General features: G+C 38.9%; 1 protein-coding gene and 1 pseudogene across 1 annotated transcript; one reads left to right on the top strand and one right to left on the bottom strand.

Annotated features, from left to right (window-relative positions):
• The first annotated feature begins 1,955 nt into the window (after positions 1-1,955).
• LOC139941704 (uncharacterized) lies at positions 1,956-25,049 on the top strand (annotated as a pseudogene).
• On the bottom strand, positions 6,236-8,830 carry LOC139941753 (uncharacterized). The gene is made up of 2 exons (XM_071938369.1): positions 7,742-8,830; positions 6,236-6,256 (listed from the first exon to the last, which is right to left on the bottom strand). The coding sequence occupies exons 1-2, from the start codon at positions 8,828-8,830 to the stop codon at positions 6,236-6,238; spliced, it is 1,110 nt and encodes a 369-aa protein (XP_071794470.1).
• Positions 25,050-25,104: the final 55 nt, after the last annotated feature.

Genomic DNA, 25,104 nt, shown 5'->3' on the forward strand with positions numbered 1-25,104 from the left:
AACATTAAGATCTGTTTTGAGTGAAAATTTCTCTACTCTAAAAAAGTAATACTAAATTAACAGCTGCACTAGTCTAGTGTAGTAGTGTGTAGTCTTTATTAATTATTTTTTTATTTATATAAAAGCGCTCTCTCTCTCTCTCTCGTTACCCTGTTAATTACATTTATATTGTGGCCTGTGCTTAGGTTGGAGTACATGTAGTACAGCAGGACCAGAATTTTTTTGTATGTGGATTTGTGTCAAACTTGGAGAAATATGGACCATGGAAATAAGATGGTCTGACGAAGTGGAATTTTATGGGTGCATTTGGATGCAATGATTTTTAAAAAAAAAATTAAGGAAGAATCAAGAAAGATAACTTCCATTTTAAGTAAGACTAAGAGCAATTTTTCTGAGTGGTGGGTGTACAAATTTTTCTTGTTGCGGATACAATGCGAGGAAGCATTCTTTTTTTTTAGAAACTTATTCTTTTGCGAGTTTCTTAAAATTCTCCATAATTTCATAAAGTTGAGTTCCAGTTTTTCAGAGTTATGTACAAACTTTTCTTGTTGCGGATACAATGCGAGGAAGCATTCTTTTTTTAGAAACTTATTCTTTTGCGAGTTTTTAAAATTCTCCATAATTTCATAAAGTTGAGTTCCAGTTTTTCAGAGTTATGTACAAATTTTCTTGTTGCGGATACAATGCGAGGACGCATTCTTTTTTTAGAAGGGGGTAGTGTGGCGAAAACTGCCTTGCGTTTTAGAATTAATTATAGAGTTGTTGAGACTACTTAAATGCTATCTCTCTATTTATAATGTCTTGCTAATTCACCATTATTGTAAGTTTAACTTCAGCTAAATTTAGTGTTCACACATTTGGTTGTGCGTATTGGGCTGTGCGTTCGCGTGTGCTTTACGCTTACAAACTGCTAGCGCGCACGCTACCAAAGGTGTTAACATTTTGTTTTCTTAACGCTTATAATTAACCAATCGGTTCTCTGGCTTAGTGCAGCGCGTACGTCTGCTAGGCTATAAAAGGGGACGAAAACCAGAGATCGGGGCTCAGTCGCTTCCAGACTCGAGATCGCCACTCAAGACCTCAAGACCTCAAGACCTCAAGACCTCAAGACCATTCAAGACCTCAAGAACTCAAGACCATTTAAGGACACACACACACGCAAAATGATGCTACTCACTTTATTCATTGGCGATTCTCAGTAGATAGTTACTACACGAGCAGCCACGCTACCAAGTACTGCTGCGTGCGAATAATGAACCAGCGAACTGATTGATTACAGAATACCTTAAGTTAATACCGTTTAAATCAAGAGAGGGCGCTATGTACATTTTGTGATTGAACATGATTGAATAAAATACACACTGTGTAGTTCCTTGCGGTTAATGTCAACCCTCTGTTTGAAACACTGATTTATTTCAATGTGCCTCATCAGTAGAGTTTAAGGACAATCCCCCCAATATTATATTTCATCCTTCCCCTGTGACTTCTTCAGATTCCAGAGTGGCGGCTTGGTTAAATTCATAAGAACCATACCCCACCCCGGAATCGTTACAATATGTTGAGATACACCAAGTAAGAAGACTGGTCTTTGACAATTACCGATAGTGTCCAGTGTCTTGAATCCACCTTGTACTAAACAACCAAAAGTTTTAACCCGAATTTGGACCCAAATACAAGTAGGACATTTTGAGAATTGCTATTACACGGTTTCATCAGGCGATCGCGCCACAGTGCTAGTCTGAAAAGCAGTCGGGCATGGTCTTGTCTTGACGAGCAAACAAAAGCTGTTTTTCTACGTTTACACTCGACCTCTCTTGCATTCCAGCACACAGAACAATGCCAAACTTACAGAAGCATGTCAAGGCCAATGGCACATAGAATAAAATAACAAAACTGTCACTATTGCTGGACGGGAATGTGCAGGCGAAGTTGTGCATTTACATATTAGGTAAATTGAACAACGGTGTATATATAGAGGGATTCTTGTGCATGTTCCTGAATAGTGGTCACAACTTTCACTTCTGTGTCAGTTCTTAATACATCGGTGGTGTGTTTACTGTTCATGTCATGTGTAACTAAAGATATGGCGTCATTGTGAATATTCAGAAACGGTAAGTCAGTCGGTATTGTGTTTTGTATTTCATTGAAAATTGTGTCATAGAGTAAAACATGCTCAGTGTAATCCCAATAGCTTGTTGGTTTCAAAATGTCATTCGTAATGCATGGATTTGACTTTGGCAGTGGCAGCTTTGAGTCATACAGTATCATAAATTATTTTGTTCTCCACTGTTTCTCGAAACCTGAGAATCTAACTCAGAAGTCATTAGCCTAAAATGGCTATCATGCACAACCTCAAAACAACAACGGAGGGCAAACAATATAAACAATAAAAAAATAAATTCTTGCAACCGTTTCAGTTTCGTTTCCATTCACTGATGTCACTAAACAAAACTGACTTCACGTTGAGAGAGAATGACAATGCTTCCTTTAAAAACATTATAATTATTATTTACCCGTAAACAAATTAATAACAACAATATGAAGGTGTGTAACTGGAATAATTCCATGCAGTATCGAGGTTCCCTTTGCTGTCAATGGGTCACAGCACATTACATTATGGTTGCACGCGTCTGATATCTCCCACTGTGTGCACAGATCTAATGGGTTTATCCTGTCTAGCTGGAAGGCTATGGATGATAGGTTTCTTCATTCTCTTACATCATACTCAATCGACCAGGAGTTCGGTATGTTGTTCACAACCAGACGTGTGCACTGCCCCACCATTGTGCTGCGATGAGGAACGTGAGTATTGCAATCGGACTTACTGCATACATGATTATCAGACTATAATGGCATTCAACAGCTTCATTGGAAATTATCCATGTTGGAATAATGTTTGAAAATTTGTCCGCAGTGGCTCATACAGGGTGTATCTAGACATACGCACTATAAACAAACCTGTGAACACTTTCATTTGGTCGTCGAAGTTGCAAGAGAATAAAGAAAAACAAAAAAAAATTCACACAAGTTGTGTGCTTTCAGATGCCTTGAATTCGAGACCTCAGTCGAGGTCTGTAATTTAACTCAAATAAATTATTCTAGTGAGAAATTACTTCTTTCTCAAAAATTACGTTACTTCAGAGGGAGCCGTTTCTCACAATGTTTTATACTATCAGCAGCTCTCCGTTGCTAGTACCAAGTAAGTTTGTAATATGCTAACACTTATTTTTGAGTAAAGTAGTGAGTTGGTTTTTAGGGAGCGCATTCTGTCAAGGATGTCGTACGATGGTGCTGATTTCGATTGCTGGTTTATAGAAGATAGTCACATAATGTCAACCAAAGTTGTTTATGTTGACGGAGACTCAACACCCCGGTACTGAATGGATCCCAAAACAACTGTCTTTAATAATCAGGTCATTTGTTTCCTTCTGCTTTGCAGAAAGAGTGAATTCAAGCACAGTGGTGTTTGATGTGAAAGTTGTGAAGTCACTTGAAGATAGATGGAGCGTCCAGGCTAATGTCAGCTGGGCGAGACCTCCAGGACACGGTCAGTTTTTTCCTAAGAATAGCTAAGGCCGTATCTGAACCGGAGGCTAGCTGCTATGGCTATGATTTACGGCTATGGCTAGATTTTCGCTTCTCCATGCGTTGAATTAACATAGCAGCAGTCGTAGCTAGCTACTATGGCTACGACTGCTACCAAGTTAACTCAAAGCACACTGTAAAAAAAATATCCGTAATATTTACGACATTTTATCTGGCAGCTAGGGTGCAAGGTAAAGTGCAGTGAGTTGCACGGTGGAAGTTATGTAAGCTACTCCTTAAGGGCACAATATTTACCAAATTTCCACCGTGAAATTTACGGCACGTAACCTGGCACCCTAGCAGCCAGGTAAAGTGGCGTAAATTGTACGGATATTTTTTACAGTCAGGGTGAAGCGGATATCTAGCCATAATCGTATTTTTGTAGCTGTCAATTCGGTGCCAATGGTTTGTTTGTAGAAGATCAAGCAGTTTTGCACTGCGGTGTTTGCAGCTTTGCGAATCGAGTTTGTTTTACCACACACCATAGCACTGTCACACTCCAAAGCTCGTCAATAATGCAAGAGGGTGGCCTCAAACCTGGGTCAATCCCCGTCCATAATCACCTTCGAACCAATCAGAACACAGATAAAGAAAGCTAATACGTCACTGCACGTTTATCAAATGAAATTGTATTCTGAAAAGCAGGTGCCTGTCTGCAGATGAAGACAGGGTACCAAAGACAGGTCATACCATAGACTTAGGAGAGCTCAAGGGGGCGCTCTTCAAGATGTACATACACAGCTCTGTTTATAATAGCCTGAACATCTGACGTCACACTTCGAGGCTCGTGAATCCTTGCGGATAAAGACAGGAGCCCAGTTTTATTTATAACCACATCAGGGAAAATAGTGGCAAAGCTAGTTGAACTGGACATTTGTAAACTGAACAATAATAGCACTCCACATGCAGTACAGGTTTGCACCATTCTGCACGCTGTATGGACGTGTACATGAAGTTTCATGGACTTATGGCTTTGTGTTATGCTTTAAACCATAGTGCGTGACAGGTACTGATAAATTAATTGTAACCATTAATTTTGTTTTCTTTCATATAATTCTAGATTTCGATGGATATGCCGTTGAAGTCGATTACGACAAAATATCACCCGGGTTTTCGTGTGATATTACAAACCCTGTATACAAAATAACAGTAAGGATAAAACATTCATCTATTTCGTCGCTAAAAATAATAAATAAAACCAATTTACGGGGAATAGACCTCATCGCAAGTATTCGGTACTTGGGCTATATAGACGTTGACTGGGGTACATGCTGGGCCAAAAATGGGGCATAAAGGACTACTATCCCGGGGTAAAAAAAGGAGGAAAGAAGGGGGATAAAAATGCAAAAAAATAATTAGTTTTTTACACCAAAATTACTTTTTTTTTTTTTTATAGAACAAATAGAAGAAAAGACAAAGATTTGTTTTCTTTTTGAAATTAAATCCAACTTTTATTTCAAAAAAATCTCAATCATAAACCATGACAATTTTTACTTTTGTTAAAAAATGTTACAGTACGTAAACTACCAAAAAATACCATCTTTACTTGATTAAAAACTTGGTAAAAATAGTCACAGAAAAGGAAAAATATTACAAATAAGTGCAAGTTTTGTTTAATTAAAAACTTCTGAAATTTTTGAAAATAGTACCAGGAAGTCCGAAAAGGATTGTTTTTTTAAACCAAAAACATTGAAAATTTGTTTAACTTAAAATGAGACATTTTTTGTATTACCAAAAAGTACAAAGTTGTTTGTTTTCAAAGTACAAATTTACATATTATTGGCGACAGTACAAATTTGTTTCATTTAAGTAAACTTTATGAAAAATTTGCGGCAATTGTTTAAATTTAAAATACATGTATCACCAAAAAGTAAAATTTGTTTGTTTTCAAAGAACCAAAAATCAAAATAAAAAAATAAACTGTTTTCAAAGTACCAAAATTTAAAATTGTGTACAAAATTGTTTGGTACAAAGTTGTTGATTACAATCTGGCGACATTGGTCAAACTATAAACCAGAGAGTACAAATTTATGTCATTTAAAACTTGCAACAAAAGTCCGAGAAAGTAAACTTTGTGAACAATTTGCTGCAGTTGTTGAAACTAAATGTTTCACCAAAACTTAAAAGTTTCACCAAAACTTAAAATTTGTTGATTTTCCACAAAAAGATTAAAAATTGTCTTGTTATCGAAGCCCCAAAAGTTGCAAATTTTTTCGTTTGATTAAAAACTTACGACCCTGTACAAACTACATGTATTGTGTGATCACTTAGATAGACCAGCATGTGCCTCATTCAATAGTTTGCACTTGCGCAAAGGGTAGTGCTAAAGTGTCAATGGCAACTAACTTACCCCCCCCCCTCCCCCCAACGTCGGACATTAACCAACCTAAAAATTCAGTAACTGCACGAGTGCGTTTTGTAATTTTTTACCATTTTCTCGGTCTTCAAATTGTCGTAATAATTGGCGAGACGTCAACACTCATTGCAGAACAATTGCAAATACGATACTTACAATCTTTGGAATTCATTTCCACTGATACCTGTTCTTGATTTCGTCCCTCCAGCGTACAGAATGGATTTATCTGCAGGATCTACCATTTGGATATGATATCATGATCTATGTAAGTGTCAGTATTGTGTTAATCAAAACTCAACTCTTTGTCAACCGGTACTACATTATAGAATTTGAGGCATTGCATGCGTGGGGTAACAATATATATTGGTTTGCGGTAACACCATGTGTGTATATCTAAACTGCGCCAATAAAGTATCTAAACACTTACAAATGGTCAGATATATCGGAACCTGAAATAGTATGCCAAAAAATAATTATTCATTTCTATTCACCGTTAATTTCTGCACATTTTGACACATCTTATGTTGCGCTACGATGTTGTTTGGTGGATTTATGGGCACTTGAGTGGCTTAAGGTCGAATTTCAAAAGTTGCAAAAGCCCCTATTCAAGCTAAATCGTTGTATTGTGACGAGTAAGATCAGCGTTTCTTTTGCCCGCCCTTTATACATGATTTGTTTGTCGCGTTTTGGATAAATCGGTTGCGATGAACATCAGCAATAATTGTCAGTAACCAAGCAAAGGGGTCAAAGATGGGAGGCATACAACAAAATGGGTTAAGAGCCAGAATCCCTGATTGTGGTAAGACAGGGAAAGGTGTTTCAAGATAACAGGAAAGATGGCTCAACTGACCAAACAGGAAAGAGGACGGATCGTTGGTTTGATAGAAGCCGGTATGTCGATTCGAGCTGCAGCTCATCAAGTTGGAACGTCACCAGCGACGGTCAGTAAAATGGTGGAATGGCTACCAAGCTCAGGGAAATGTGGACAACCTGCCAAGGAGTGGCCGCCCGAGTGTGACTTCTGCAGCAGAAGAAAGTGAACAAGTCCATCAAGCCTGACACCACTCTCGAGGGATTGCGACGCATCCTGATCAGGAAATGGCAGGGGATTGACCAGGGACAGATCAGATGTCTCGTTTGGAGTATGAGAAGACGACTCCTTGCCGTTAACAGTGATGGGGGACACACCAAGTATTGAGGACAGGATATCAGCAGTTTTAGAGTTAAAGATACGGCCATAAACTTCATGGTAAGGTAAACGAAACGGGTTTGTGTCTTTTGTCTTGATTTTGTCTGTGTGTGAGGCTTGTGTGAGTTCCCTTCTGGAATTGGGGTGAATAGGGGCTTTTGCAACTTTTGAAATTCGACCTTAAGCCACTCAAGTGCCCATAAATCCACCCAACAACATCGTAGCGCAACATAAGATGTGTCAAAATGTGCAGAAATTAACGGTGAATAGAAATGAATAAATATTCTTTGGCATACTAATTCAGGTTCCGATAAATCTGACTATTTGTAAGTGTTTAGATACTTTATTGGCGCAGTTTACTTGCCAGGTAGAGTTGTTCTTAGGGAACTGTCTTGCTTTATTCTACTGCCGTGGAGTAGAAAATCGGAGGTTCGGGAGACTTCTCAGTTCTGAAATGAACTGTCCTGCTTTATAACTATTGCTCCATGCTATTACCAAGGCGGATGGTATAGAAATTTGACTGGACTACTACTTTAGCTTATAGGATCGTAATAACTGTACTGCCGCGGAGTCAGTTCGGAATTGGTCTCATTCCAATTGGAAATGAGTACATCAAGGAAAGGTAATGAATCGGATGTCTCAGTTTCCATGGTGAACTGAATGTTAGGGTGTTGGCGGTTAATGTGACTAAGGAAGTCATCAAGGTTTTCCAATCCGTGCGACCAAATTATGAACGTGTCATCCACATATCGGAGCCAAAGTTTGGGTTTGAGTCGAGCGGTACCCAGGGCTTTCTGTTCAAAGTCTTCCATGAAAATGTTCGCTAAGACTGGGGAGATAGGAGACCCCATGGGAGTTCCTAAAGCCTGTCTGTAATATCCATCTCTCCATTGGAAGTATGTGGACTTCACGCATGTCATTAATAGATCATGAATCTGGTCTGGCGTTAGGCTGGTTCGATCGGTTAGAGTATCATCTTGTTCTAGTACCGCTAGGGTTATTTGGCAAGCTTCATCGGTGGGTACGTTAGTGAAAAGAGATTTGACATCAAAACTCACTAATATATCGGATGACTGTAATTCAATTCCCTTGATAATATCGATAAACCCTGCTGAATTGGGTACATGGTGAGGTGTTTTGCCCACAAGTGGGTGTAAAAGCTTAGTCAAGTGTTGGGCGAGGTTGTAGGTAGGGGAACCTCGAGAGGAGACAATAGGGCGGAGCGGTTTGTCTGGTTTGTGAATCTTTGGCTGACCAAAGAATCTCGGGCACTTCGAGGCCGAAGGCCTGAGATGTCTGTACAGTGGAGTGGATATGGCAGTGCTACGGTTTAGGGAGAGGAGCTTGGCAGCGAGCTTCCTTTCAACTAATGGGATCGGGTTCTTCTTTAGGCGGACATAGGTATCTGTGTCAAGGATACTTTGAACAATTTGGTCATATTCAGTGCGGTCCATTACAACAGTGGCATTACCCTTGTCAGCCTTCAGGATGTGTATTGAGGGATCCCGGCGAAGGTCATTTATAGCCTGGAATTCTCGTTTAGATAGATTGGATTTAGGAGGTTTAGAATGTTTCAAGACCTCATGAATTTGAATGCGGATGACGTCTGCCTTTTGTTTGTCCAGCTTTCGGATAGAGGGTTCAACTGCTTGGATGAATTCCTCAACTGGTATCTTGTTCGGGGTAGTGGCAAAATTCATACCCAAGGATAAGACATCCGTTTCAGTTTCAGATAGCTGGCGTTGACTGAGGTTTACAACTGATTTATGTTTAATTCCCTGATTGTTTGTCCCTTTACTTGTGCAACCCTTGCTATTAGGGTGCGTTCGTACCTTGTTGGCTATAGATTAGAGGCGCTGGAATTTATGAATAAGGTTCTTCTGGGTTGAGGCATTCGTGTATGATATGGATTTTTCCGTGAGGGCGGAAATTTTATCATAATCAATGGTTTGCATAGTCGTACGGAGACTATAGCTTTGCATTCTGATATGTGTTGATCTGTCTGGGCTAGACAACATCGGATTGAGGCGATTTGGCTTCGGAGTAAAGCTTTGTTGGCTTTACGAATGATTCGAGCAAATTGTTCAGTTCGGATGGGCTCCTAAGGCAGAGACTTCGGGGGACTACATTTGCATCTCTACATCTCTTCAGAAATGTCAACTTGTTGATAAGTTTTTTTTTCTTAGCTACTTGAGAGTATTGTTTCTGATAATCTCCGTTCCCATCTGGAATTGAATGGTCTGATGTATGATTTTCAGCATGGTTTCAGGCCAGGCCGTTCTTGTGCAACACTCCTTGCTGACACAATAACGGAGTGGTCTGAAACACTGGATCAAGTCAAGTCATTTGTGCATGTTATATCTCTTGATTATAGTAAAGCGTTTGATTGTATTTCTCATAATATTCTTGTAAACAAACTCAGATATTCCTATGGGATCCACGATTCCTTACTTTGCTGGATTAATTCATTCCTCACAGGAAGAAAACAAAGGGTAAATTTTCACGGATCTGAATCAGGCTGGTCTAATGTCACATCTGGAGTACCACAGGGGTCTGTCTTGGGGCCATTGCTTTTTAACATTTATATTAATGACTTACATATGCAGCTGTCTAACTCCCCTCGCCACTATGCTGATGACACTTTTTTGTATAGACAAATTCAGGGAGAAAATGATTCTTTGTCCCTCCAGAGAGATCTTGACAAAATAAGTGCCTGGTCAAATAGAAATTTACTCCTTTTGAAACCAGGTAAATGCAAGTTTCTTTCCATCTCTAGAATGCGTCGCTGGTCATACCAGGCTTCATATTCCATAAATAATATGCTTGTTCAAGAGGTCACTGAGCTTAAACTACTAGGTGTACTTGTTCAAAACAATCTCTCCTGGGATGCGCATGTTAATTTTGTCACAGGTAGATCCTATAGAACTTTGGGTTTTATTCGTCATGTTGTGGGAGACTGCAACTCTAAAACACTGCTCACTTTGTACAAGTCTATTGTTTTACCTCTTTTAGATTATTGTTCTCCTGTTTGGCATATTTATCGTGTAAAACACGAGACTCAACTAGAAAAGGTTCAGAGGTATGCCACAAGGCTAATGCTTCATCAAAGGAGACAGGAACAACCCTACAATAGCAGGCTTATAGAAACAGGGCTTTCCACCCTAAGTAATAGAAGAGAATATCTGTTCTTTGCTTTTGTATGTAAACAATTAGTTGCTCACAATCATACAGGTGCCTTGTCATCCTTTTTATGCAAAATCTTGGTTAATGCTAGACACTAAGATAAACTTGTTTTTCATCATTTATCAGCCCGTACCGACTTGTTTAAATTTTCCATCCCCTGCCGTTTTGCTCGTGGCTGGAGCAACTTGCCTACTGACCTTGTTAACGATTTCATATGTGCCCCCTTACAGGAATTTTTACCTAAGCTCAAAAACCATTTTGATGTATAGACTGGCTTTTTAAAGTTCATGTTTTGCTCGTTTGCCTTTTTGTTCATTGTTTTGTTTCATGTTCTATGCTTTTTAGTTATTTTTATAATTGTTCAAATTTTTTCCACCCCCTGCAGTTTTGCTCTTAGATAGAGTTACTTGCCTGTTTACAATGTCATTTCATTTGTGTCCCCTCATCGGAAATGTTGTTTTGCTCTTAAACCATTTTGATGTATAGACTTGCTTTTTTTACGTATATCATTTTTGGTGTGTTTTTCTGTGTATGTCTTTGCTTGTTTGCCTTTTTAAATTGTTTTGTGATTTGTATTATCTTCTGTGCTTTTTTATATGCCCCCTCTTGCCTTTTAATGTATTTTTAAGGTTTTAGGAGACATACGCCTTTTGGCGACAGTTATTTTTTTTAACTTTTATGCTCTCCTGGGCACCCCACTGTTGTTTTTCTTTGTTTTCTTAAATATTTTTAATGTATGTATGTGTGCTTGTAAATGTGATTGCCCGAATAAATATTATTATTATAACGTCTGGTAGAAGATCGTTGATATAACTTTACAAGTCCATTGGTGCGCTCCCCGTAGAGCATACGTATATAGGATTTGAGACATGCATGGTGGGGTATCAATATATATTGGTTTGCGGTAACACCATGTGTGTATATCTACTTGCCAGGTAGAGTTGTTCTTAGGGAACTGTAGTACATTGTTGCCAATCATGATTTGATTGATCGTCTTCAAACTGCAACTTTGGCAACAAGACAAACCTATTGTATGCTGTATTTTGTCCGGACACAGGTATATTCTGTTAACCTAACTGCAATGGTAAGAAACGGAGTGCGACGGACTCTGAGAGTTATTGAGCTACCAGGTATGAACGACTCTTTTCTTCTTTGTCAATAGCAAAATGTTAAGAAGTTGTTGAAACTTGTTGTAGAACGGATACCATGTTTTCTTTTTCCTTTTTGTCAAATGAATTCAGATTGTTTTGAGAGTACACAAGATTTGCAGTTCTGTCAGACAAAAGGTTTGTTTCAAGTAAAGTTTGTCAGTATTCAATTATAAAACTGAAATAATTGACATGTCATATAAGTTATATTGGAGTGATGATTATAACTAATTAAACAAGTTGTAACATAACATAATTTTTTTTATACATTTCAGTTGTACCAATTTTGTCGAAGCCTATAGGACTGCGTGTGGATAACATAACAACGCGGGTAGATACTACGAAAGGTACACCAGTCGGTATGTTTAACGTATTTTGGCACCCACCAGCCCAGATACCAGTCGACAGAATGATAGGGCAGTTTGAAGTCGTGGTGATACGATCTGACAGTCAGTTTAAACCTCTCATCAGCGATATTGTTGTACCAGCGCCAGTAAGTATGCGTAATGATGTTATTGTTATGTTTGTCGTCATGTTCTTGTGACATGGGGTATCCGAAAATAACTGAAAGAATTATTCTCAGTCTCATTATTCGAGCTATAACCAATGACTAGAAAGTATTATTTAAATTGTGTTTGAAACTTTGCATGGTGTGGAGAATAAGAGTAACTATAAATATAAATATGAATTATAATAGTAAACTTGCGGGTACAACCATGTGTAAAATCTCTTTTGAAAGAGTGGTGCTCTGAAAAGAGCCGGTTTTGTCTTGACGTTTCGAGCCACGTTTAGAGCCACCACTCCTTCAAAAGAGATTTTACTCATGGTTGTACCCGCAAGTTTACTATTCATATTTATACTTATAGTTACTCTTAAAGTATTGTTTGTTCATGGTCACATTATATTCACCCAAAATAAACCCAGTCAATTATGACAAAACAAAGAAATACCCCGACATGAACCACGTCAATAACATTACTTAGTCAACTAGTCTTGAAGTGTCAATGAACCATTACATTTTATTCTACATTCAGGACGAGTGTTATCGGTTTGTTATGTATATGTTAATTTCAGAGCCAGATGATGTACACTAACCCGTTCGATGTCTCATTCGAACATTCATTTCAAATTGATGTTCCGTCTAACTGGACCGAGGTTATTGAAATCAGGGTAGGAATCTTCATGGGCATTCTTCATACGCTTTTTTTTAAGTAAGACTTACCTAGTGAGGGTTAAATTGTTTGCTTCAAATTTCTGAGAAACAAATAACAATGAGTTATGAAGACATCACCTTGTAGGCACAATGACTACCTATACCCTATCATTTTACAAAAGATGTTATTGTCTTATTGCACTGACCAATCATGTATTGGTTTTGGTTTATATTGCAACGTTACGGTGTTCTATGATAATGGCCACCTACGCGGCGACGCATAGCCCCCAAACGCCCAACAGTGCCCAAACCCGAAGGCGGGCAGTTTTGGCGCGCACTTATTTTTAACGGCAACTTTTCCCCCCTTTTGTGTTGGGGGGGGGGGCAATTTTGTTTTGTTTTAGGTTACGACTTTTTTAAACAGTCTGATTCCTATCTCGTCAACACAAAGCTGCTGCTACGGAACCGATATCATTTCTCGAGGCAACATCATGCTTGTTCAGTTTAGTAAGGGTGCCTGCGAGGCCTAAAAAGTTGCCGCGTGAGTGTCCTTTTAAAATCATTGTTAGGCTATGAACTTTGTTTACAAAGAGCCATCTAGAGTATTTTATTTGTTTCATTCTCCAGTTAATTATTTCCATTCAGTTTTAGGTTCTAGTCAGTTTTGCTTTAGCTTTTATTCTTTTAAGCATTAAATTTCCCTGTTTTTGGTTGGATTAAAGGAACACGTTGCCTTGGATCGGACGAGTTGGTCAAAACAAAAGCGTTTGTAACCGTTTTTTATATAATGCATATGGTTGGAAAGATGTTTTAAAAGTAGAATACAATGATCCACACAAGTTTGCCTCGAAATTGTGTGGTTTTCCTTCTACTGTGCGAACTAACATGGTCGGCCATTTATGGGAGTCAAAATTTTGACCCCCATAAATGGCCGACGTGTTAGTCGACGAGGTAAAAGGAAAACCACGCAATTTCGAGGCATGTTTGTGTGGATCATTGTATTCTACTTTTACAACATCTTTCTACCCATATGTATTTTATAAAAAAACGGTTACAAACGCTTTTCAAAGACCAACTCGACCGATCCAAGGCAACGTGTTCCTTTAAATATGCAGGAAATGAATGAATTTCAGCTAAATATATATATTGAAAATTCCGTTTCATCGGACATCTTCATATTATCCCAGGTACAGGGCTTTCTTAAGAGTGGCAACAAATCCTGCATGAGCAATACCTTAGTGCAACAATGTACTGGTAGGACTGCTGTGCTTCTGCAACACGTTAATATCACCATAGGCACAGCTAAAGGGCCACCTTGTAAGTTACTTTATACATCATTATTAGTTTATCGTTGGACGTATTTTTTACCAACTGGTTTGACATTCTGTTGAATAACCGTGGCAATCTCAATTTTATATCACTTCAGCTCCAGATGATTTCTGGATAATTGTGGCCAGCTGTTCAGCCGGTGCTCTTGTTGTTTTGTTTGTGGTGATTTGCTTCATCTGCCTTTGGCGTAAAAGATCTGGCATTACATCTGTAAAGGGCAAGTACACTAAACACAGGCAAACATCACAAATTGCATAACTATGTTTGACTTTTTTTTATAGTATTAAAACAATAATAATTTGCATTTGTATGAAACTTCATACATCCATTTGCAGAGGAACTTACCTGCTAAAGTGACGCAATGGACTGCGCAATATCATCTTTCTATGACCAAAGTTGGGGTTGTTAATATAATTTTTCTGAATAAACGTTAAACAAATTAAATCATTGTATAGATACCAGACGTGCTGAACGCTTTTCAGAAAAGGAATTTGACCGGAGTTTATTGAGAGGTAGTACCGAGATCGGACGAGGAAGCTTTGGTGTTGTGTACAAAGCTTTAGCCTTTGGTTCACTAAAAGGGATAGCAGGCTTCTACCCTGTTGCAGTCAAAAGTATCAAAGGTAAGTAAGGGAGAGATCACATGGTGGCAGCAGACACTGCTTATACATTTATACAAGAACATTTAATTAACCTGAGTATTGAGCAAAACCTCAATTGGATTTTCCAAATATGGTGTCCTGAAGTAGTCCCTAAGATGAGGGTATTTAAACTGTTCACGTTTACTGCATTCAATGTCTCAGTCCCATGGTATTTAAACTGTTCACGTTTACTGCATTCAATGTCTCAGGCCCATGGTATTTAAACTGTTCACGTTTACTGCATTCAATGTCTCAGTCCCATGGTATTTAAACTGTTCACGTTTACTGCATTCAATGTCTCAGGCCCATGGTATTTAAACTGTTCACGTTTACTGCATTCAATGTCTCAGTCCCATGGTATTTAAACTGTTCACGTTTACTGCATTCAATGTCTCAGTCCCATGGTATTTAAACTGTTCACGTTTACTGCATTCAATGTCTCAGTCCCATGGTATTTAAACTGTTCACGTTTACTGCATTCAATGTCTCAGGCCCATGGTATTTAAACTGTTCACGTTTACTGCATTCAATGTCTCAGGCCCATGGTATTTAAACTGTTCACGTTTACTGCATTCAATGTCTCAGGCCCATGGTATTTAAACTGTTCACGTTTACTGCATTCAATGTCTCAGTCCCATGGTATTTAAACTGTTCACGTTTACTGCATTCAATGTCTCAGGCCCATGGTATTTAAACTGTTCACGTTTACTGCATTCAATGTCTCAGTCCCATGGTATTTAAACTGTTCACGTTTACTGCATTCAATGTCTCAGTCCCATGGTATTTAAACTGTTCACGTTTACTGCATTCAATGTCTCAGTCCCATGGTATTTAAACTGTTCACGTTTACTGCATTCAATGTCTCAGTCCCATGGTATTTAAACTGTTCACGTTTACTGCATTCAATGTCTCAGGCCCATGGTATTTAAACTGTTCACGTTTACTGCATTCAATGTCTCAGGCCCATGGTATTTAAACTGTTCACGTTTACTGCATTCAATGTCTCAGTCCCATTTCTCACCTTTTGTCGGGCGGGGTGAATCACATACAATATTCTCACTACGCCGCTGCACTAAACTTGCTTGGTAGGAAGTATAGAAGCTTTGGATAATGCATTTTGAGAAACATTCGACTTCGAAGTAGTTTGTGTTTTTCCCTCTCTCCCCCAAAAAATAAAATAAATAAATAAATAAAGTAAATAAAATGAAAAATAAATAACACTTATTAAAGGGTAATAATAATAATAATAAATGAGACTTATAAAGCGCATTTTACAAAATTCAATGCGCTGGAAGAGTGCTACGGAAAAGACGATTATGAGAATAGATGTGTTTATAATTTACTCTTGAATGTCTGGAGTGTGTTGGTGTTCCGAATATGACTTGGTAGGGCGTTCCAGCACCGGGGACCAGCGACTGAAAAGGACCGGTCCCCTGCCATTTTGTGTGTGCGAGGGATTGTAAGATTCTGGCCGGAGCGGAGCCCACTCCGGCCAGGTTTGTTGAAATTTAGCGACTCTGTAAGGTATTGTGGAAGTACGTTGGAGAGTGCTTTGTGCATGTTCACTGATGTTTTGAAGGTGATGCGTTGTTTAACTGGTAACCAGTGTAATTGTTTGAGAAGAGTGGATGCGTGTGTGTATTTGGGTTGCAAGAAAATGATACGAGCAGCATTGTTTTGGAGCCTTTGTAGACGGTCAATGTCAGCTTGCTTAATACCATTGAGGGTAAACACCATTTCAAATTGTTTTATCTGTGTTTTTGCCTAAACCGGGCAAATATTAATCAAAATTATTACATAATTTCAACATGTACTTGTGACCAAGTAATGTCACGAGCAGAAACCGAAAGGCAAATCTGCTTTTGCGGTAGTTATTACTTGTTCGCAATGCAGCTTCGTCATCATATTGATGGTCCGTTTTTAAAGGCACTGGACACCTTTGGTTATTGTTAAAGCCCATTGTTCTCACTTGGCGTATCCCACGATATGCATAAAGTAACCTGTGAACATTAATTTTTGTCTCAATTGGTCATCGAAGTTGCAAGAGAAAAATGAATAAAATACACCCCTGTTCCAAAAATGTGTGTGCTTTCATCTCCCTCACCAAAGGCTTCCGCTGAAGTATTTTATTATTTTAGTGAGAAAATAAAAAACTTCTTCTCAAGAACTAAGTTACTTTAGAGTGAGCCGTTCCTCACAATGTTTATACAATTAACAGCTTCCATTGCTCATCTAAGTAACTTTTTGTGCTAAACATTATTTTTTAATTACCACTATAGTGTCCATACAGTGCCTTCAAAAAGAGGAAATAATTAATAAATGAAGCTCATACTATAATTCTCTAAAATGATCTTGTTTATAACTCAGGCAATGCAACTGAAAATATGAAGAAGCAATTTTTGGGTGAGATTGAATTGATGTATAGATCGGTTCTCATGCCAACATTTTAACCTTGCTTGGATGTTGCACTATTGAGGAACCTTATCTTCTCCTGACAGAATTTATGAAATACGGAGACCTTCTTCATTTCATGTGGAAAAGCAGAGAGGTAAAATTTACCATCATTTATTTTACAAAATATTTAAACCTAATCTCAGACTTTGTGAGGTCTATATATAATGTACATTTTACAAAACCTTAAATACGTCGCAAGTGGGTTTAAAAGATTCCTTTTTTGTACTAGTTGGTCTGGACCACCTAGATTGCTCGTCGACGAATGGAACTCTTTTTGTAAGATGGTCAGTCCAAGTACTAGCTTTGAAACAAAGCAATCTTAAAACTTGTGAATTTTAATGCTCCGGATTTGCCACCAATGGTTCTCGTCTAATCGCTCAAGCTCATAGACGATTGTATTACATTGTCTCACAGCAAACGCCATGTTTCAGTTTTGTTTGCAATAATGTAAAATTTCATATCCTAAGCATTTCTAAGATTTAAAGACAGTGTACACTATTGGAAAGTGTCAAAGACCAGTCTTCTCACTTGGTGTATCTCAAAATATGCATAAAATAACAAACCTGTGAAAATTTGAGCTCGATCGGTCGTCAGAGTTGCGAGATAAACTATAAAAGAAAAAACACCCCTGTCAAACGAAGTTATGTGCTTTCAGATGCTTGATTTCGAGAAGTTCTAAACTTGAGGCCTCGAAATCAAATTCGTGGAAAATAACTTTTCACCAAAACTACGTCACTTTAGAGGGAGCTGTTTCTCACAATGGTTTATATTATCAACTTCTCCCCATTACTCGTTACCAAGTAAGGTTTTATGCCAAAAATTATTTTGAGTAATTACCACTGCCTTTAACTTGGTTAATTTAAATTTCAATATTTTTTCAACTTGATCAGAGTAAGTCAGCTGAGGAGGATTCTATATATAAAGTTACTGAAAAATCAAAGCTTCAAATAGCTAGGCAGATAGCACGTGGTATGTAAGTAAAGTATAACATGGCTTGTTCTCCCTTAATCTTCACTGTCACATCAAATTCAATGAAACGTTTGTTAAGGCAAGAAGAACCAGATTGGTTTTATTCCATACACGTTGATACATTGTGTAGTACCAACATCCTAATGAAATAAGTTTATAAATCTCCTGTGTTTGCAGCACTAATGACCCAAGCAAAAGCCCTATTATTGCCGGTGTCCCAGGGAATTATGTCCGCCGGAGATTCATTCCCCTAACTGAGAAATTTAACATGGGCTGAGAAAGATAATTTAAAAGAGGGCGCTATCAGAAGAACTGTACACAGCTTGCTTTATGGGGGGGGGGGGGGGGGGCGAATATCAAACGGAAATTGGCATGGGCGCATAGTGCGGTATAGAAAAGAAACATGTTTTTCAGCTTGTTTTTCCGTCCTGGTGAATGTGATGATTAAAAGAAACGGTCGACCAATAAACAGACAAAATTAATTTATGAATAAGTAGAAATGTATAAACGGCATTGGATAACCTCACTAAAATTGTGACATTTTGTTTTATATCACGCAGTCAAAACAAGTTATATGCCGAGATCTGAGCATCTCGTTCAGCCTGTTGTGGTCCTTCGCAGGAGTAGTACAACCATTGCCTCAGTTGGCAATGGTTGTTATCAATCACCTTTCTTTGTGATTTCTGGCCTTGGTTACTTATTAATTAGTGTAATTTACCTTAATTGTTTTGAAGGAATACATCTCCATGACACGCTATTACCATGGTGATCTTGCAGCCAGAAATGTTCTGGTAGGAGCAAATCTTCAGATTAAGGTATCTGACTTCGGTCTAGCAGCTGATATATATGAACGGGGATACAAGAGGCTGGAACCAGACGAAAAACGACCTATGAAATGGGTTAGTCTGGAGACCAATCTTACTGGCAAATGTACGATTGAAGCTGACGTGTAAGTAGAAAAGCATCACTTTGTGATTAGAGAAGGACCCTCTATTGTTAAAAAGCGATTTCACTTCATCTTAAAATAATGTGACAATTCCTTGTGAAATATTAAAACTTGAAAAGTTTTAAATTTTTAATTTAAATTTAAGAATTTGAAACGGTGAGTGATATTAAATTTTATGCTTAGAATTGAAATATTTTTAATTATATTGAGAATTTATCTTAAATTTATCGTGTTTCTCTTTTTCTGATCTCGTCACCCATTCCTAGTTGGTCATTCGGCATCGTGTTGTATGAAATTTTCACACTAGGAGATGCCCCATATCAGGGTATACAGAATGCGGAGCTTCTCCCCAAATTAAAGCGAGGCTATCGTCTGGACCAACCAGAAGGCTGCCCTCTGGAGGTGTAAGTTCACTATGTAACCTTTACGTCAGCGTCCACTATTTTTACCTCCATGGTTTGTCTGATCACGAGGTGGATTGGTCTAATTATAACTCAAATTTCTTTAAGAGGCAACTATGTCGTCATTCTAACATCGTTTTAAAATCTCTGACGTTTCCTGATGCTATGTTATAAAGATTATCATGGAATCAGGAAACGTGCCACTCTTTAATCCAGCCTTAACCACATAAAGTACTTCCCCGAGACCAACACAATTCTCGACCGAATACTCGACCAAAGATACCCACTTGGTAGTCCAGGCTCAAAAGACGACGGACATGACCCAGTCTTGCCCTGGGACTCCAACAGGTCTGTTTTATCTATGGTTCTCTATGTGGCTCAAAAGGGAGAAACTGTGGACAATGCGCCCCCAGACTGTTTAACCCCAAGCTCTGAAGGAAATGATTAACGACTGTTTGTCTTTGCCACAGATATCCCATACTTTGTCTACCTCTTATCCGTCTTTTGTGTTCCAACCTGTTGTGGTTTTAGACCAGCCCCTTCTCTGAACAACCCCCCCCCCCCCCCCCCCCGGTCTCCATTTCCCTAGTTTTTGTCAGGTGTTGTCATTAAGACTCTGGTGAGATCGAAACGTCGTTTCCTTTTTTTTTTTTTTTTTTTTGCAATTATGTTATTTGGGTTGGTAAGCAGCAAGAGCAACTGCTCACATTATTTTTTTTCAATTTTACAAAATGTCCTTTTTGGTTGGTAAGCAATTTGCAACAACGAATTGTATGTTTGCATTTATACCACACGTCCTTTTGGGTTGTTAAGCAAATATGTAACAGCTAATTCTTTTGGGGGCATTATTACCTCTTGTATAATTTCCCTCTTTGACTCCCTGCATAAAACCACGTAGGAATACAATCCCTTCACGATGGAACACGACTTGAAACAGTTCTATTTTCCCCTTATTCCAATTACAGATATGATATTATGAGACAGTGTTGGTTGGAGAATCCCTTATTGCGACCTTCTTTTACTAAACTCTCAGAGTTGTTAGATGAGTTATTGGCAAAAGACTCGGACTACATGGAGCTAGATGGGGCAGCAGAAAGTATGGATGGAGTCAAATCGGAAACCGTTCAATCAAATGTAAGCACCAAGAAGAGCAAACTGTTTCCAGTAATCTAATTGTTGGTGTTGAATGTTGCACACCTTGGAACTACAATTACCCAATGACAATGTTATCCCTGACCCATTGGTTGGAACTACAGTTCCCCAATGGCAATGTTATCCCTTACCCCTTGGAACTACAGTTCCCCAATGGCAATGTTATCCCTTACCCCTCGCAACTGCAATTCCCCAATGGCAATGTTATCCCTCACCCCTTGGAACTACAGTTCCCCAATGGCAATGTCATCTCTCACCCCATGGAACTACAGTTCCCCAATAGCAATGCTATCCCCCACCACTCAGAACTACAGTTCCCCAATAGCAATGTTATCCCTCTACCCTTGGAACTACAGTTCCCCAATGGCAATGTTATCCCTCACCCCTCGGAACTACAGTTTCCCAATAGCAATGTTATCCCTCACCCCTCGGAACTACAGTTCCCCAATGGCAATGTTATCCCTCACCCCTCGGAACTACAGTTCCCCAATAGCAATGTTATCCCTCACCCCTCGGAACTACAGTTCCCCAATAGCAATGTTATCCCTCTACCCTTGGAACTACAGTTCCCCAATGACAATGCTATCCCTCACCCCTTGGAACTACAGTTCCCCAATGGCAATATTTTCCCCTACCCCTTGGAACTACAGTTCCACAATGGCAATGTTATCCCTCAACCCTTGGAACTACATTTCCCCAATGAAAATGCTATCCCTGACCCATTGGAACTACAGTTCCCCCATGGCAATGTTATCCCTAACTCCTCGGAACTACAATTCCACAATGACTATGTTATCCCTCACCCCTTGGAACTACAGTTCCCCAATGGCAATGTTATCCCTCACCCCTTGGAACTACAGTTCCACAATGGCAATGTTATCCCTCAACCCTTGGAACTACAATTCCCCAATGACAATGTTATCCCTGACCCATTGAAACCACAGCTTCCCCATGGCAATATTATCCCTCACCCCTTGGAACTACAGTTCCACAAAGGCAATGTTATCCCTCAACCCTTGGAACTACATTTCCCCAATGAAAATGCTATCCCTGACCCATTGGAACTACAGTTCCCCCATGGCAATGTTATCCCTAACTCCTCGGAACTACAATTCCACAATGACTATGTTATCCCTCACCCCTTGGAACTACAGTTCCCCAATGGCAATGTTATCCCTCACCCCTTGGAACTACAGTTCCACAATGGCAATGTTATCCCTCAACCCTTGGAACTACAATTCCCCAATGACAATGTTATCCCTGACCCATTGAAACCACAGCTTCCCCATGGCAATATTATCCCTCACCCCTTGGAACTACAGTTCCACAATGGCAATGTTATCCCTCAACCCTTGGAACTACAATTCCCCAATGACAATGTTATCCCTGACCCATTGAAACCACAGCTTCCCCATGGCAATATTATCCCTCACCCCTTGGAACTACAGTTCCACAAAGGCAATGTTATCCCTCTACCCTTGGAACTACAGTTCCCCAACGACAATGTTATCCCTCACTCCTCGGAACTACAGTTCCCCAATGGCAATGTTATCCCTCAACCCTTGGAACTACAGTTCCACAATGCAATGTTATCCCTCACTCCTCGGAACTACAATTCCCCAATGACATTATTATCCCTGACCCATTGGAACTACAGTTCCCCCATGGCAATGTTATCCCTCACTCCTCGGAACTACAGTTCCCCAATGGCAATGTTATCCCCCACCCCTTGGAACTACAGTTCCCCAATGGCAATGTTATCCCCCACCCCTTGGAACTACAGTTCCCCAATGGCAATGTTATCCCTCACCCCTCGCAACTGCAATTCCCCAATGGCAATGTTATCCCTCACCCCTTGGAACTACAGTTCCCCAATGGCAATGTCATCTCTCACCCCATGGAACTACAGTTCCCCAATAGCAATGCTATCCCCCACCACTCAGAACTACAGTTCCCCAATGACAATGCTATCCCTCACCCCTTGGAACTACAGATAAATTTTAATGATGGTTCATAAAGGTTACCGTTTCATGCTGTTTTCATGCTGGTTACCGTTTGCATGCACACAATTTGAGTGTTGAGCAACTTAGTTCTGTGCCACCATCCTCATCGGAAAATATGTCTGACACTGATTGTGACAGAGTTAAGGATCAAGTCAATATTTTTTAGCGAATTTTTGGGAGAACTTTCTGAAGGGTCGATGACCTTTATAAAACGTTATATGACATCTAACTACTCTTATAACATTGCCTTATGAATCATTATCTTCAATTGTTTCAGGAATTGTCTAATCTATCTGGAGAACCAGACGAATTGAATTTATGGCTACACATCACGGGTGAAGTTCCAGAGAGTGTCAGGATACTAGACTTTGTCCCATTTACAGCCGATGGTACGTTGAGTGATGACTCAATGCAGTTTATAGAACTGAAGGACATACAGTTTGATCGTTTTCGTGACAGTGACAAAATGACGCTGACTGAATGAATAAAAGAACAACCGGTGGTGCCGAGGTCTTGTTACAGGCAGTGGACACTATTGGTAATTACTCAAAATAATTATTAGCATAAAACCTTTCTTGGTGACGAGTATTGGGTAGAGGTTGATGGTATAAAACATTGTGAGAAACGGCTCCCTCTGAAGTGCCATAGTTTTCGAGAAAGAAGTAATTTTCCACGAATTTGATTTCGAGACCTCAGATTTAGAACTTGAGGTCTCGAAATCAAACGTCTAATCGCACACAATTTTGTGTGACAAGGGTGTTTTTCTATCATTATTATCTCGCAACTCCAATGACCGATTGAGTAAAAAATTTTACAAGTTTGTTATTTTATGTATATGATGAGAAGACTGGTCTTTGACAATTACCAATAGTGTCCAGTGTCTTTAAGCCAGGTTCATACTTCCTCCACAAATGCGAATGCGAGGCGGAACATATTATCGACGGCTCAACTTTGTTTTCGCTCGAATTCGCAAGGGTTGAGCACAGGGCAACTACTGCGAATTGTTCGTTGCGAATTCGTGACGTCAAGATTAGCTTCGCATTCTCATTCACAGGAAGTATGAACCGGGCTTTAAACTGCGCCACGCCTTAATTTTACGCCCTTGCAATTACCATCGCGCGTCTGCGTTTAAACCAAATTTTTGTAGTTTCACATTAACATTAATGGGCTAGATTTACAAAATGGTTTACAAAAAAGTTAAGATCAAATAAACATCTTTGTCTCTTTTGTTTACACAATGAAACTAGTTATGATATGTGTATCTATTTTTAAAATCTAAAACTAATTTATACAAGTTTAAGAATCAGTATTTTTGTGGTTCAGATTTGTCATTAAAGCTAATTTAAAGCAAAGATTTGATTTCATACAAAATAAAGTTCTTCGTTTGTCGTGATTTCTTGTTTCAGTGCGCGCGCGACTTGCACAGTCTTCCACAACGGATAGGGGTAGTTATAGATGGGGGTAGTTATAGATAATCGTCGTTTTTCAAATATATAGTCCTTCAAATGTTTTCGTTTCTGGACTAACGGAAAAACGTAAAACCCAGACGTTGAAGCAATAGGCCTGAATTTAAAGAATTGTTATAGTAAGTCGTTACGTCATATTCAGAACGATTCTTTAATTGGCTTCAAGTTGTATTCACATTTTATTATAGTTTCTACCTATACAAAGAGTCTATAATAATTCAAAGAAATTTGCAAGCTATAGTTGGCACCCTTCTCTAAATGCAAAAGAGTGAAAGGGCACTCTTTGACGAGCCATATGAGGGACAACTCTTTTTCGAGTGGTCTTCCAATCTTTTTAGATTGAAGTTTGCATCATTTTGAGTGATTTTTCACTTTGTCCTGGAGTGAAACCCCTCTAAAAGAGTGAAATAACCACCACTCTTTTTAAAGAGAGCCATATGAGGGACAACTCGAAACGTAAAGATGGGTGCTTTTTCACTCTTTTACATTTAGAGAGCAGATTAAATATCGTACATTTTTATAAAGTCACAAACAATGTATGAAGTAATACTCTAGCGGGTAAAGCATATCCCAATTATTTAATGACACTGCTTATTGCGCGGATTTCAGCATTCTGATTTACAAGCCTGCTTTACAGGGCGCTGTGAGAAATAATGTTCGCAAACATGATACACAATGGCACGAAGAATAAGTTTGCTCAAAATGCTGCTTCTGAAAAGGATTGTTGGTAATTAATGAAATGGTTAAAATGAAGGGGCTTTTTGTTTTTGCCATATGTAAACCAGTTTGTGTTTGTTGCAATGGTGATGCTACTGAACTGAGTATAATAACATACATAAAGTTAATAATATCAAGAAACCAATGGGTGAAACAAACATCTCAAGTAAGGATTTGGGTGTCACGAAGGGGTGCCTGATGAGATGAAATGTTTTACTCCCCTTTTCTTACAAATAAGAGACTTTTTGTAAAGATCTTAAGAGAACAGCTCAATACAGACACTTATTAAAATACCTAGAATCAAGTATGATATTTACATCTCTGGTTGTTGTTGTTTTTGTTGTTGTTGTTGTTGTTGTTGTTGTTGTTGTTGTTGTTGTTGTTGTTGTTGTTGTTGTTGTTGTTGTTGTTG

This window comes from Asterias amurensis, chromosome 9 (genome assembly GCF_032118995.1).
Source record: "Asterias amurensis chromosome 9, ASM3211899v1".
NCBI classification, from domain to species: Eukaryota; Metazoa; Echinodermata; class Asteroidea; order Forcipulatida; family Asteriidae; genus Asterias; species Asterias amurensis.

What these genes read in the sequence shown, in the direction of transcription:
- LOC139941753 (XM_071938369.1), bottom strand. Translation starts at nt 8,830, where the DNA reads ATGAATTTTGCCACTACCCCGAACAAGATACCAGTTGAGGAATTCATC. An exon ending in ATTCATTACCTTTCCTTGAT is followed by an intron (nt 6,257 to 7,741) that starts GTACTCATTTCC and finishes TCTATAATGTAG; the next exon opens with TACCGGTTGACAAAGAGTTG.